Genomic DNA, 12,935 nt, shown 5'->3' with positions numbered 1-12,935 from the left:
TAAATCCGGTTTTACGGTGTTTTTCGTGTTTCCAGGTTTTAAATCATTAAGTTAGCATATCATATAGATATAGAACATGTGTTTAGTTGATTTTATAATTCAAGTTAGAAGGATTAACTTTTGTTTGCGAACAAGTTTAGAATTAACTAAACTATGTTCTAGTGATTACAAGTTTAAACCTTCGAATAAGATAGCTTTATATGTATGAATCGAATGATGTTATGAACATCATTACTACCTTAAGTTCCTTGGATAAACCTACTGGAAAATAGAAAAATGGATCTAGCTTCAACGGATCCTTGGATGGCTCGAAGTTCTTGAAGCAGAATCATGACACGAAAACAAGTTCAAGTAAGATCATCACTTGAAATAAGATTGTTATAGTTATAGAAATTGAACCAAAGTTTGAATATGATTATTACCTTGTATTAGAATGATAACCTACTGTAAGAAACAAAGATTTCTTGAGGTTGGATGATCACCTTACAAGATTGGAAGTGAGCTAGCAAACTTGAAAGTATTCTTGATTTTATGTAACTAGAACTTGTAGAATTTATGAAGAACACTTAGAACTTGAAGATAGAACTTGAGAGAGATCAATTAGATGAAGAAAATTGAAGAATGAAAGTGTTTGTAGGTGTTTTTGGTCGTTGGTGTATGGATTAGATATAAAGGATATGTAATTTTGTTTTCATGTAAATAAGTCATGAATGATTACTCATATTTTTGTAATTTTATGAGATATTTCATGCTAGTTGCCAAATGATGGTTCCCACATGTGTTAGGTGACTCACATGGGCTGCTAAGAGCTGATCATTAGAGTGTATATACCAATAGTACATACATCTAAAAGCTGTGTATTGTACGAGTACGAATACGGGTGCATACGAGTAGAATTGTTGATGAAACTGAACGAGGATGTAATTGTAAGAATTTTTGTTAAGTAGAAGTATTTTGATAAGTGTATTGAAGTCTTTCAAAAGTGTATAAATACATATTAAAACACTACATGTATATACATTTTAACTGAGTCGTTAAGTCATCGTTAGTCGTTACATGTAAGTGTTGTTTTGAAACCTTTAGGTTAACGATCTTGTTAAATGTTGTTAACCCAATGTTTATAATATCAAATGAGATTTTAAATTATTATATTATCATGATATTATCATGTATGAATATCTCTTAATATGATATATATACATTAAATGTCTTTACAACGATAATCGTTACATATATGTCTCGTTTAAAAATCATTAAGTTTGTAGTCTTGTTTTTACATATGTAGTTCATTGTTAATATACTTAATGATATGTTTACTTATCATAGTATCATGTTAACTATATATATATATCCATATATATGTCATCATATAGTTTTTACAAGTTTTAACGTTTCGTGAATCACCGGTCAACATGGGTGGTCAATTGTCTATATGAAACATATTTCAATTAATCAAGTCTTAACAAGTTTGATTTCTTAACATGTTGGAAACATTTAATCATGTAAATATCAATCTCCATTAATATATATAAACATGGAAAAGTTCGGGTCACTACATCATAAGTGTGAAGAAAATCATCAGGGGTTTTGCACGACATTTTGCAACAGGTGTAAAAGAAATGGTCATAGCGCGACAAAGTGTGAGGTCTACGGACCAAAGTTTAACAGAACTAAAGGAACAAATAATTTCAGAACAAGTAATGCCGAAACGAATAATGTCGGAGCAAGTAATACCAACGCTTTTTGTTATAAATGTGGAAAACCGGGCCACATTATTAGAAATTGCCCGAATCAGGGGAATACTAATGGGCAGGGCCGTGGAAGAGTTTTCAATATTAATGCGGCAGAAGCACAGGAAGACCCGGAGCTTGTTACGGGTACGTTTCTTATTGACGATAAATCTGCTTATGTTTTATTTGATTCAGGTGCGGATAGAAGCTATATGAGTAGAGATTTTTGTACTAAATTAAGTTGCCCATTGACGCCTTTGGATAATAAATTTTTACTCGAATTAGCAAACGGTAAATTAATTTCAGCAGATAATATATGTCGGGATAGAGAAATTAAACTGGGTGATGAAACGTTTAAGATTGATTTAATACCAATCGAGTTAGGGAGTTTTGATGTAATAATTGGCATGGACTGGTTAAAGAAGGTAAGAGCAGAGGTCGTTTGTTATAAAAATGCGATTCGCATTATGCGTGAAAAAGGAAAACCTTTAATGATGTACGGAGAAAAGAACAACGCGAAGTTAAATCTTATTAGTAGTTTGAAGGCGTAAAAACTAATAAGAAAAGGTTGTTACGTCATTCTAGCACACATCGAGGAAGTTAAACCTGAAAAAAGAACATCAGTGATGTTCCCATCGCAAAAGAATTTTCTGATGTATTTCCGAAAGAATTACCGGGATTACCCCCACATCGATAAGTTGAATTTCAAATAGACCTTGTACCAGGAGCTGCACCAATAGCTCGTGCTCCATACAGACTCGCACCCAGCGAAATGAAAGAATTACAAAGTCAATTACAGGAACTTTTAGAGCGTGGTTTCATTCAACCAAGTACATCAACATGGGGAGCTCCTGTTCTGTTTGTCAAGAAGAAAGATGGTACATTCAGATTGTGTATCGACTACCGAGAGTTGAATAAACTTACCATCAAGAATCGTTACCCATTACCGAGAATCGATGACTTATTTGATCAACTACAAGGCTCGTCGATTTATTCGAAGATCGATTTACGTTCTGGATATCATCAAATGCGGGTGAAGGAGGATAATATTCCAAAGACTGCTTTTAGGACGCGTTACGGTCATTACGAGTTTATGGTTATGCCGTTTGGATTGACTAACGCACCAGCTGTGTTCATGGACCTCATGAACCGAGTGTGTGGGCCATATCTTGACAAGTTTGTCATTGTTTTCATCGATGACATACTTATTTACTCAAAGAATGACCAAGAGCATGAAGAACATTTGAGAAAAGAGCTAGAGTTGCTGAGAAAAGAAAAACTGTACGCTAAGTTTTCAAAGTGTGCATTTTAGTTGGAAGAAGTTCAATTTCTCGGTCATATAGTGAACAAAGAAGGTATTCAGGTGGATCCAGCAAAGATTGAAACCGTTGAAAAGTGAGAAACCCCGAAAACTCCAAAACACATACGTCAATTTTTAGGACTGGTTGATTATTACAGGAGATTCATCCAAGATTTTTTCAAAATAGCAAAACCCTTGACTGCATTATCGCATAAAGGGAAGAAATTTGAATGGAATGATGAACAAGAGAAAACGTTTCAATTATTGAAGAAAAAAGTTAACTACGGCACCTATATTGTCATTACCTGAAGGGAATGATGATTTTGTGATATATTGTGATGCCTCAAAGCAAGGTCTCGGTTGTGTATTAATGCAACGAACAAAGGTAATTGCTTATGCGTCTAGACAATTGAAGATTCACGAGCAGAATTATACGACGCATGATTTAGAATTAGGCGCAGTTGTTTTTGCATTAAAGACTTGTAGGCACTACTTATATGGGGTCAAAAGTATTATATACACCGACCACAAAAGTCTTCAACACATATTTAATCAGAAACAACTGAATATGAGGCAGCGTAGGTGGATTGAATTGTTGAATGATTATGAATTTGAGATTCGTTACCACCCGGGGAAGACAAATATGGTAGCCGACGCCTTGAGCAGAAAGGACAGAGAACCCATTCGAGTAAAAGCTATGAATATAATGATTCACACTAACCTTACTACTCAAATAAAGGAGGCGCAACAAGGAGTTTTAAAAGAGGGAAATTTAAAGGATGAAATACCCAAAGGATCGGAGAAGCATCTTTAATATTCGGGAAGACGGAACCCGGTATAGGGCTGAAAGAATTTGGGTACCAAAATTTGGAGATATGAGAGAAATGGTACTTAGAGAAGATCATAAAACCAGATACTCAATACATCCTGGAATGGGGAAGATGTACAAGGATCTTAAGAAACATTTTTGGTGGCCGGGTATGAAAGCCGATGTTGCTAAATACATAGGAGAATGTTTGACGTGTTCTAAGGTCAAAGTGGAGCATCAGAAACCATCAGGTCTACTTCAACAACCCGAAATCCCGGAATGGAAATGGGAAAACATTACCATGGATTTCATCACTAAATTGCCAAGGACTGCAAGTGGTTTTGATACTATTTGGGAAATAGTTGATCGTCTCACCAAATCAGCACACTTCCTACCAATAAGAGAAGACAACAAGATGGAGAAGTTAGCACGACTGTATTTGAAGGAATTCATCTCCAGACACGGAATACCAATCTCTATTATCTCTGATAGGGATGGCAGATTTATTTCAAGATTCTGGCAGACATTACAGCAAGCATTAGGAACTCGTCTAGACATGAGTACTGCCTATCATCCACAAACTGATGGGCAGAGCAAAAGGACGATACAAACGCTTGAAGACATACTACGAGCATGTGTTATTGATTTCGAAAATAGTTGGGATTGACATCTACCGTTAGCAGAATTTTCCTACAACAACGGCTACCATTCAAGCATTGAGATGGCGCCATTTGAAGCACTTTATGGTAGAAAGTGCAGGTCTCCGATTTGTTGGAGTGAAGTGGGGGATAGACAGATTACGGGTCCTGAGATAATACAAGAAACTACCGAGAAGATCATCCAAATTCAACAACGGTTGAAAACCGCCCAAAGTCGACAAAAGAGCTACGCTGACATTAAAAGAAAAGATATAGAATTTGAAATTGAAGAAATGGTCATGCTTAAAGTTGCACCTTGGAAAGGCGTTGTTCGATTTGGTAAACGAGGGAAATTAAATCCAAGGTATATTGGACCATTCAAGGTTATTGATCGTGTCAGACCAGTAGCTTACCGACTTGAGTTACCTCAACAACTCGCGGCTGTACATAACACTTTCCATGTCTCAAATTTGAAGAAATGTTTTGCCAAAGAAGATCTCACTATTCCATTAGACGAAATCAAAATCAACGAAAAACTTCAATTCATCGAAGAACCCGTCGAAATAATGGATCGTGAGGTTAAAAGACTTAATCAAAACAAGATACCAATTGTTAAGGTTCGATGGAATGCTCGTAAAGGACCCGAGTTCACCTGGGAACGAGAAGATCAGATGAAAAATAAATACCCGCACTTATTTCCAGAAGATACGTCAACACCTCCAACTGCTTAAAATTTCGGGACGAAATTTATTTAACGGGTAGGTACTGTAGTGACCCGAACTTTTCCTTGTTTATATATATTAAATGAAATTGATATTTATATGATTAAGTGTTTCCAACATGTTAAGCAATCAAACTTGTTAAGACTTGATTAATTGAAATAGGTTTCATATAGACAATTGACCACCCAAGTTGACCGGTGATTCACGAACGTTAAAACTTGTAAAAACTATATGATGACATATATATGATTATATATATAGTTAACATGATATTATGATAAGTAAGTATCTCATTAGGTATTTTAACAATGAGTTATATACATAAAATTGAGTTTATTGAATTAAGAAACTCGAAACGATATATATAACGATTATCGTTATAACAACGTCTTACTAAATACATATGAATCATATTAAGATATTGATACACTATGTTTAATCATGATAAATGATAAGTAAACATGTCATTAAGTGTATTAACAATGAACTATATATGTAAAACAAGAATTATATATGTAAAAACAAGACTACTAACTTAATGATTTCGAAACGAGACATATATGTAACGATTATCGTTGTAACAACATTTAACTGTATATATATCATACTAAGATATATTAATATATCATAATATCATGATAATGTAATAATTTAACATCTCTTTAGATATAATAAACAATGGGTTAACAACATTTAACAAGATCGTTAACCTAAAGGTTTCAAAACAACATTTACATGTAACGACTAACGATGATTTAATGATTCAGTTAAAATGTATATACATGTAGTGTTTTAATATGTATTCATACACTTTTGAAAGACTTCAAGACACTTATCAAAATACTTCTACTTAACAAAAATGCTTACAATTACATCCTCGTTCAGTTTCATCAACAATTCTACTCGTATGCACCCGTATTCGTACTCGTACAATACACAGCTTTTAGATGTATGTACTATTTGTATATACACTCCAATGATCAGCTCTTAGCAGCCCATATGAGTCACCTAATACATGTAGGAACCATCATTTGGCAACTAGCATGAAATATCTCATAAACTTACAAAAATATTAGTAATCATTCATGACTTATTTACAAGTAAACAAAATTACACATCCTTTATATCTAATCCATATACCAATGACCAAAAACACCTACAAACACTTTCATTCTTCAAATTTCTTCATATAATTAATCTCTCTCAAGTTCTATCTTCAAGTTCTAAGTGTTCTTCATAAATTCTATAAGTTCTAGTTTCATAAAATCAAGAATACTTCCAAGTTTGCTAGCTTACTTCCAATCTTGTAAAGTGATCATCCAACCTCAAGAAATCTTTCTTATTTACAATAAGATATCTTTCTAATACAAGGTAATACTCATATTCAAACTTTGATTCAATTTCTATAACTTTAACAATCTTATTTCGAGTGGAAATCTTACTTGAACTTGTTTTTGTGTCATGATTTTTGCTTCAAGAACTTTCAAGCCATCCAAGGATCCTTTGAAGCTAGATCTATTTTTCTCATTTTCAGTAGGTTTATCCACAAAACCTGAGGTATTAATGATGTTCATAACATCATTCGATTCATATATATCTACCTTATTCGAAGGTTTAAACTTGTAATCACTAGAACATAGTTTAGTTAATTCTAAACTTGTTCGCAAACAAAAGTTAATCCTTCTAACTTGACTTTTAAAATCAACTAAATACATGTTCTATATCTATATGATATGCTAACTTAATGATTTAAAAGAAGAAAACACGAAAAACACCGTAAAACCGGATATACGCCGTCGTAGTAACACCGCAGGCTGTTTTGGGTTAGTTAATTAAAAACTATGATAAACTTTGATTTAAAAGTTTTTCTTCTGGGAAAATGATTTTTCTTATGAACATGAAACTATATCCAAAAATCTTGGTTAAACTCAAAGTGAAAGTATGTTTTTCAAAATGCTCATCAAGACGTCGTTCTTTCGACTGAAATGACTACCTCTTACAAAAATGACTTGTAACTTATATTTCCGACTATAAACCTATACTTTTTATGTTTAGATTCATAAAATAGAGTTCAATATGAAACCATAGCAATTTGATTCACTCAAAACGGATTTAAAACGAAGAAGTTATGGGTAAAACAAGATTGGATATTTTTTGATTGTTGTAGCTACGGGAAATATTGTAACAATTCTATACAAATCATATCCTAGCTAACTTATATTTTATTATACATGTATTCTAATATATTATGTAATCTTGGGATACCATAGACACGTATGCAAATATTTTGACATATCATATCGACCCATCTATATATATTATTTGAAATAACCATAGACACTCTATATGTAGTAATGTTGGAGTTAGCTATACAGGGTTGAGGTTGATTTCAAAAATATATATACTTTGAGTTGTGATCTAGCCTGAGACGTGTATACACTGGGTTGTGGATTGATTCAAGATAATATATATCGATTTTTTTCTGTACATCTAATTATGGACAACTAGTTGTAGGTTACTAACGAGGACAACTGACTTAATAAACTTAAAACATCAAAATGTATTAAAAGTGTTGTAAATATATTTTGAACATACTTTGATATATATGTACATATTTGTTATAGGTTCGTGAATCGACCAGTGGCCAAGTCTTACTTCCCGACGAAGTAAAAATCTGTGAAAGTGAGTTATCGTCCCACTTTTAAAAATCTAATATTTTGGGATGAGAATACATGCAGTTTTATAAATGTTTTACGAAATAGACACAAGTAATTGAAACTATATTATATGGGTGAATGATCGAAGCCGAATATGCCCCTTTTGCTTGATAACCTAAGAATTAGTAAACCGATCTACTAATTGACGCGAATCCTAAAGATAGATCTATTGGGCCTAACGAACCCCATCCAATGTACCGGATGCTTTAGTACTTCGAATTCGTTTTTATCATGTCCGAAGGATTTCCCGGAATGATAGGGGATATTCTTATATGCATCTTGTTAATGTCGGTTACAAGGTGTTCACCATATGAATGATTTTTTTTATCTCTATGTATGGGATGTATTTTGAAATATGAAATCTTGTGGTCTATTATTTCGATTGATAAATATATAGGTTAAACCTATAACTCACCAACATTTTTGTTGACGTTTAAAGCATGTTTATTTTCAGGTGATTATTAAGAGCTTCCGCTGTTGCATACTAAAATAAGGACAAGATTTGAAGTCCATGCTTGTATGATATTATGTAAAAACTGCATTCAATAAACTTATTTTTGATGTAATATATTCTTATTGTAAACCATTATGTAATGGTCGTGTGTAAATGGTATATTTTAGATTATCATTATTTGATAATCTACGTAATGCTTTTTAAACCTTTATCGATAAAATAAAGGTTATGGTTGTTTTAAAAATGAATGCATTCTTTGAAAAACGTCTCATATAGAGGTCAAAACCTCGCGACGAAATCAATTAATATGGAACGTTTATAATCAATATGAACGAGACATTTCAACCTGTAACATGTGCACGAAAATTATAAGGAAAAATATCTGGTGTGCGTCCGTGGAATAAATCCTTCTCCGCGTTTTGAATTTAGGCTATAACCACGTTAAATCCCGTCTCATTTTATTCATTTATTATTTTTTATTTTTTTGCTTTGGCTAGTTCGTTTATCATTTGTGGCTCGATGATTGACATAATCATTTGTTTTGTTGGGTCCTACTAATCCTAACACTAAGTTACATAAGTGGTCAATAAAGGTAATATGAATTTTTGTTGCCCAAAAGATAATGTATTTTTTCATTTTTGCCAAAAAAAGGATTACTAATTGAAAATGAGTGAAATTGAGGTAATATTGTCCGACTGACGACCACAATATTATCGCCCTGTAGACGTCAACTGGACGCCACATCATCAATTTTTTAAGATAATATTATCCGAATGCCCAAATAGGTAACATAAAATACGAAAAATATAAAGTCTCCAAACTATATTTGAAAATGAATTGGTTGCCCATAAAGATAAAAGAAAGCTTTCAGCTATTGTTGTTGATTCTGCAGAGCCTACCCAAACGTTCATGTGTAATTTTAATAATTGTTAAAAAAGGATGATAACGTGGCATCTACTTGGTGATGATGTGGGTGCCAGCTGTACAATATTATCCCAACTTCACACATTTTCAAATTGTAATCCTTTTTAGACAAAAACTGCACATTAACTTTTTAAATATATAGAAATGTAATATTACCTTTATTATTATTTTATTTTATTATTTTATTTTATTTTGCTAAAATAACGATAACATATAACCAAGTCTTTTCATGAAAAAAACGAACAAAAGTACAATCGATCCAAATGCAAACCTAGGCTCGGAAGTAGAAAACGTTCGCTAAAACTAAATAAAGAGCCTAAACTAACTAACCCCGAGCCTTGAGCAACCGTAACACTAAAACGCACACAATCAAACAATCACAATGAATACAATATCTAAATCTAACCAAAAACTACTAACATAGAAACGAACCAAAAACCGCTCAAAAAACTACCCGTCAACCGCTTTATCTTTACTTTTACCTTTATTATTGATAATTTAGGTCATTTTGGGCCATTTACCCAATAAATTTTAAAACTAAAAGGACGGTTCGAGGTTCACTTAACCTAACCACATAGATACCAGCTAGAAATTTAATCACATGTGATTACTTGAAATTTTCACATAAACTGTTTTCACAATTAGGGTGTGTGACCTAATTATACGGATTTCATGACCTGGCAATATGAGAAGGCAAACATCGCTAAGACATTGAGAAAAGAAGTATATATGTTAATTATCTTGGATTTCCATATGAGAAGACTATTCCCCCTATTCGGGAGTAGAGTTAGCTCGAACAAGTTACGAGCGTGCTCTTCGCATGCACTCGTAAAACTCGTTATTAAGAGTGTTCAATTAATAGCCAATAACACTAAAATCATCCACACCATGCGCATACTGTTAGAGCAAATTCGGGTGGTTTGCACAATCGACGTCAGTACGTCACAATGACTCAAAGTATGGTCCGGGAACTATAAGTAACCCTCCAAATAACGAACAATCATAAGACGTGTAAGTTGTCATCTTTTTGTCATTCCTTGTTAATAAAGATTTTTAAAACCCCACTTGTTATGATAACAAACAAAGTATCATCACATATATCTTCCATTCTCCATTTAATGGGCATAAATTATCAGTTTACACAGCTGTGTAATCACTCAAACTTACAACACGCCCCATGTAAAACAGATATGTATAGAACATTTTCAAAAAGTAAAGGACCCATGCATAAAGCACTATATGTGGAGGTAGATAAATCAAATGCTAGGACCACTTAGTTCCACTCTCAAAAACCAAAATGTACAATTATGTTAACTAATAGTAGAACTAATGATAGAATGATCAACGTATTTCAAAAAATATAATGGGATATCCCTGAATGAAATATTTGATTAGTTTGAACACATATATATTCATTACATAATTCTACTGAGGTGTACTAGACTACTAGTGGTAAGGCGTTATGGTATTCTCACAAGCTCGTAAACATCCTACGGGTAGCGGGTGGCCAGACAAAATTGATAATGGATACCCAATTAACCGGCGTATATTTACAACTCAGTCATTCTTGGAAACTTAAACCTCCTACGCTTGTGTGAAACTGAAATTGAAATCTTCGAAAAGCCATGATTATGTCGATCTTTTGTCAAAAAATTGAAAATTGTTGTATATTAAGAGTTTCGAATTCGGATTTCCGAAAGTCGTGTAATCACTTTCAGATCAAAGTATTTCGATGGTACTATCGAAATCTTTAATCGGATAAAACTCAGAATTATTGAACAATGAATCTGTGTTTTGTGTGTATGAATTTGATGAAAACGTACCAGATATAAATAACCAAAAAACCGGAGTTCATAACTGCCGAAGGCAGTTCTATCGGGTTGCCAGATATAATTCGGGTTGCCACCCCTTGGAACCCGCTATCGGGGGCGCTGCCCCCGAACCCCCGTCATAATCAAAATAAGTTCAAATAAGTGTGCACTCCATACTTTCCCGAACTTGTTCGATATTTATCAAGATTATTTTGGTTAACAAATTAATCCCATTACACTTAAATCATATTGGTGACACAAATCACTAACAATCCTCCCCCATTTAAGTGTAATCTTGATTAACTTAAAGCAAATCACCAACAAACAAACTGATGCATAAATGAAATGTCGTGACGATTGAATTTCATATTAGTATAAATTCAATTCATATAATCGAATATCAAGGGTGTTACTAAGAATTGAACCATTTCTATCCATAGTGAATATAATGAAGAAAATATACACAACAGTTTACACATTCATGTTCTAACTTGACACAATATTTTACTAGCCTATGTCCTATCCTTCAATAAGCATATCAAAGTAAAGTCCCAAACTTCTTGAAGCGGCTAAACTTCATGCTTATATACGTAGTTCTTTATTCTCGCACCTGCACATGCAATTTTTCAAAGAACTATTAAGAAATATAATTTCAACCTAACTCACATGCAGTACTGAACACATACATTGGGATGTAATGAATAATGTGTTCCAATCTTTAGATATCAAGCTTTCCACATTGAATTCAGCATCCAATACTATATTAGATGGGAATTGGGTATCTTAATATGAAAGATTTCAAATGGACTTTAAACTCATCCCTTTAGCCGCCTTGTGCACAAGATCTCTAGCTAACCCTTTGGTTAAATGATCGGCTAAATTTAAATCAGTTTTCACAAACTCCACAAATATCACACCATTCATAATGAGCTCACGAATTATGCTATGTCTAACACCTAAATGTCTAGACTTCCCATTGTACACCTGACTATAAGCTTTAGCCAAGGTAGCAGCACTATCACATCTAATAGATATGGTGGATATCGGTTTGGGCCATAACGAAATTTCATAAATCAAATCCCTAAGCCACTCAGCTTCTTTACCAGCTGCAGCTAACGTTACAAATTCAGACTCCATCGTTGAATTCGTAATACACGTTTGTTTCTTGGATGCCCAAGAAATGGCACCTCCTCCAAGAAGAAAAACCCAACTACTTGTTGAGGAGTGATCCTCCATATTAGTGATCCAGCTAGCATCCGAATAACCTTCTATCACCGAAGAAAATCCACTATAAAACAAACCATAATCCATAGTTCCTTTCAAATACTTAAATACTCGATTTAAAGCTTGCCAATGAACTGAGCTAGGATTACTAGTATATCTACTAAGCTTTCCTACAGCAAATGCTATACCAGGCCTAGTACTTATCATAGCATACATAAGAGATCCTATAGCTCTTGAGTATTCAAGCTGAGACACTGGATGTCCTTTATTAGGCAATAGCTTAATAGTAGGATCCATAGGAGTACTAACAGGTGAACAATTTTCAAAATGAAACTTATTCAAGATCTTCTCAATATAATGAGATTGAGAAACTGAAATTCCATTGTTTCCTCATTTAATTCTAATACCAAGAATCACCTCAGCCTCCCCCATGTCTTTCATTTCAAAACTAGTTGATAAAAACTTTTTGGTTGTATCAACTTCGTGTTGATCAGTACCAAAAATCAACATGTCATCTACATATAGACAAATTGTAACTCCTTTACCGGAATTATCAAATTTGCTATATACACACTTGTCAGCTTGGTTTATTGCAAAACCATTAGAC

At 33.4% G+C, this 12,935-nt stretch overlaps 1 protein-coding gene across 1 annotated transcript; it reads right to left on the bottom strand.

Moving 5' to 3' along the window:
- Nucleotides 1-11,902: 11,902 nt before the first annotated feature.
- Nucleotides 11,903-12,625, bottom strand: LOC139885719 (secreted RxLR effector protein 161-like). Its single transcript, XM_071869473.1, has one exon. It carries the CDS (start codon nucleotides 12,623-12,625, stop codon nucleotides 11,903-11,905), a length of 723 nt encoding a protein of 240 aa, XP_071725574.1.
- Between the last annotated feature and the right edge of the window lie 310 nt (nucleotides 12,626-12,935).

This window comes from Rutidosis leptorrhynchoides, chromosome 1 (genome assembly GCF_046630445.1).
Source record: "Rutidosis leptorrhynchoides isolate AG116_Rl617_1_P2 chromosome 1, CSIRO_AGI_Rlap_v1, whole genome shotgun sequence".
NCBI lineage: Eukaryota > Viridiplantae > Streptophyta > Magnoliopsida > Asterales > Asteraceae > Rutidosis > Rutidosis leptorrhynchoides.
This window is presented reverse-complemented; position numbering and strand designations above follow the sequence as displayed.

Bases quoted from the DNA above. Each gene is read 5' to 3' on its own strand.
- LOC139885719 (XM_071869473.1), bottom strand. From the start codon at position 12,625: ATGGATCCTACTATTAAGCTATTGCCTAATAAAGGACATCCAGTGTCT.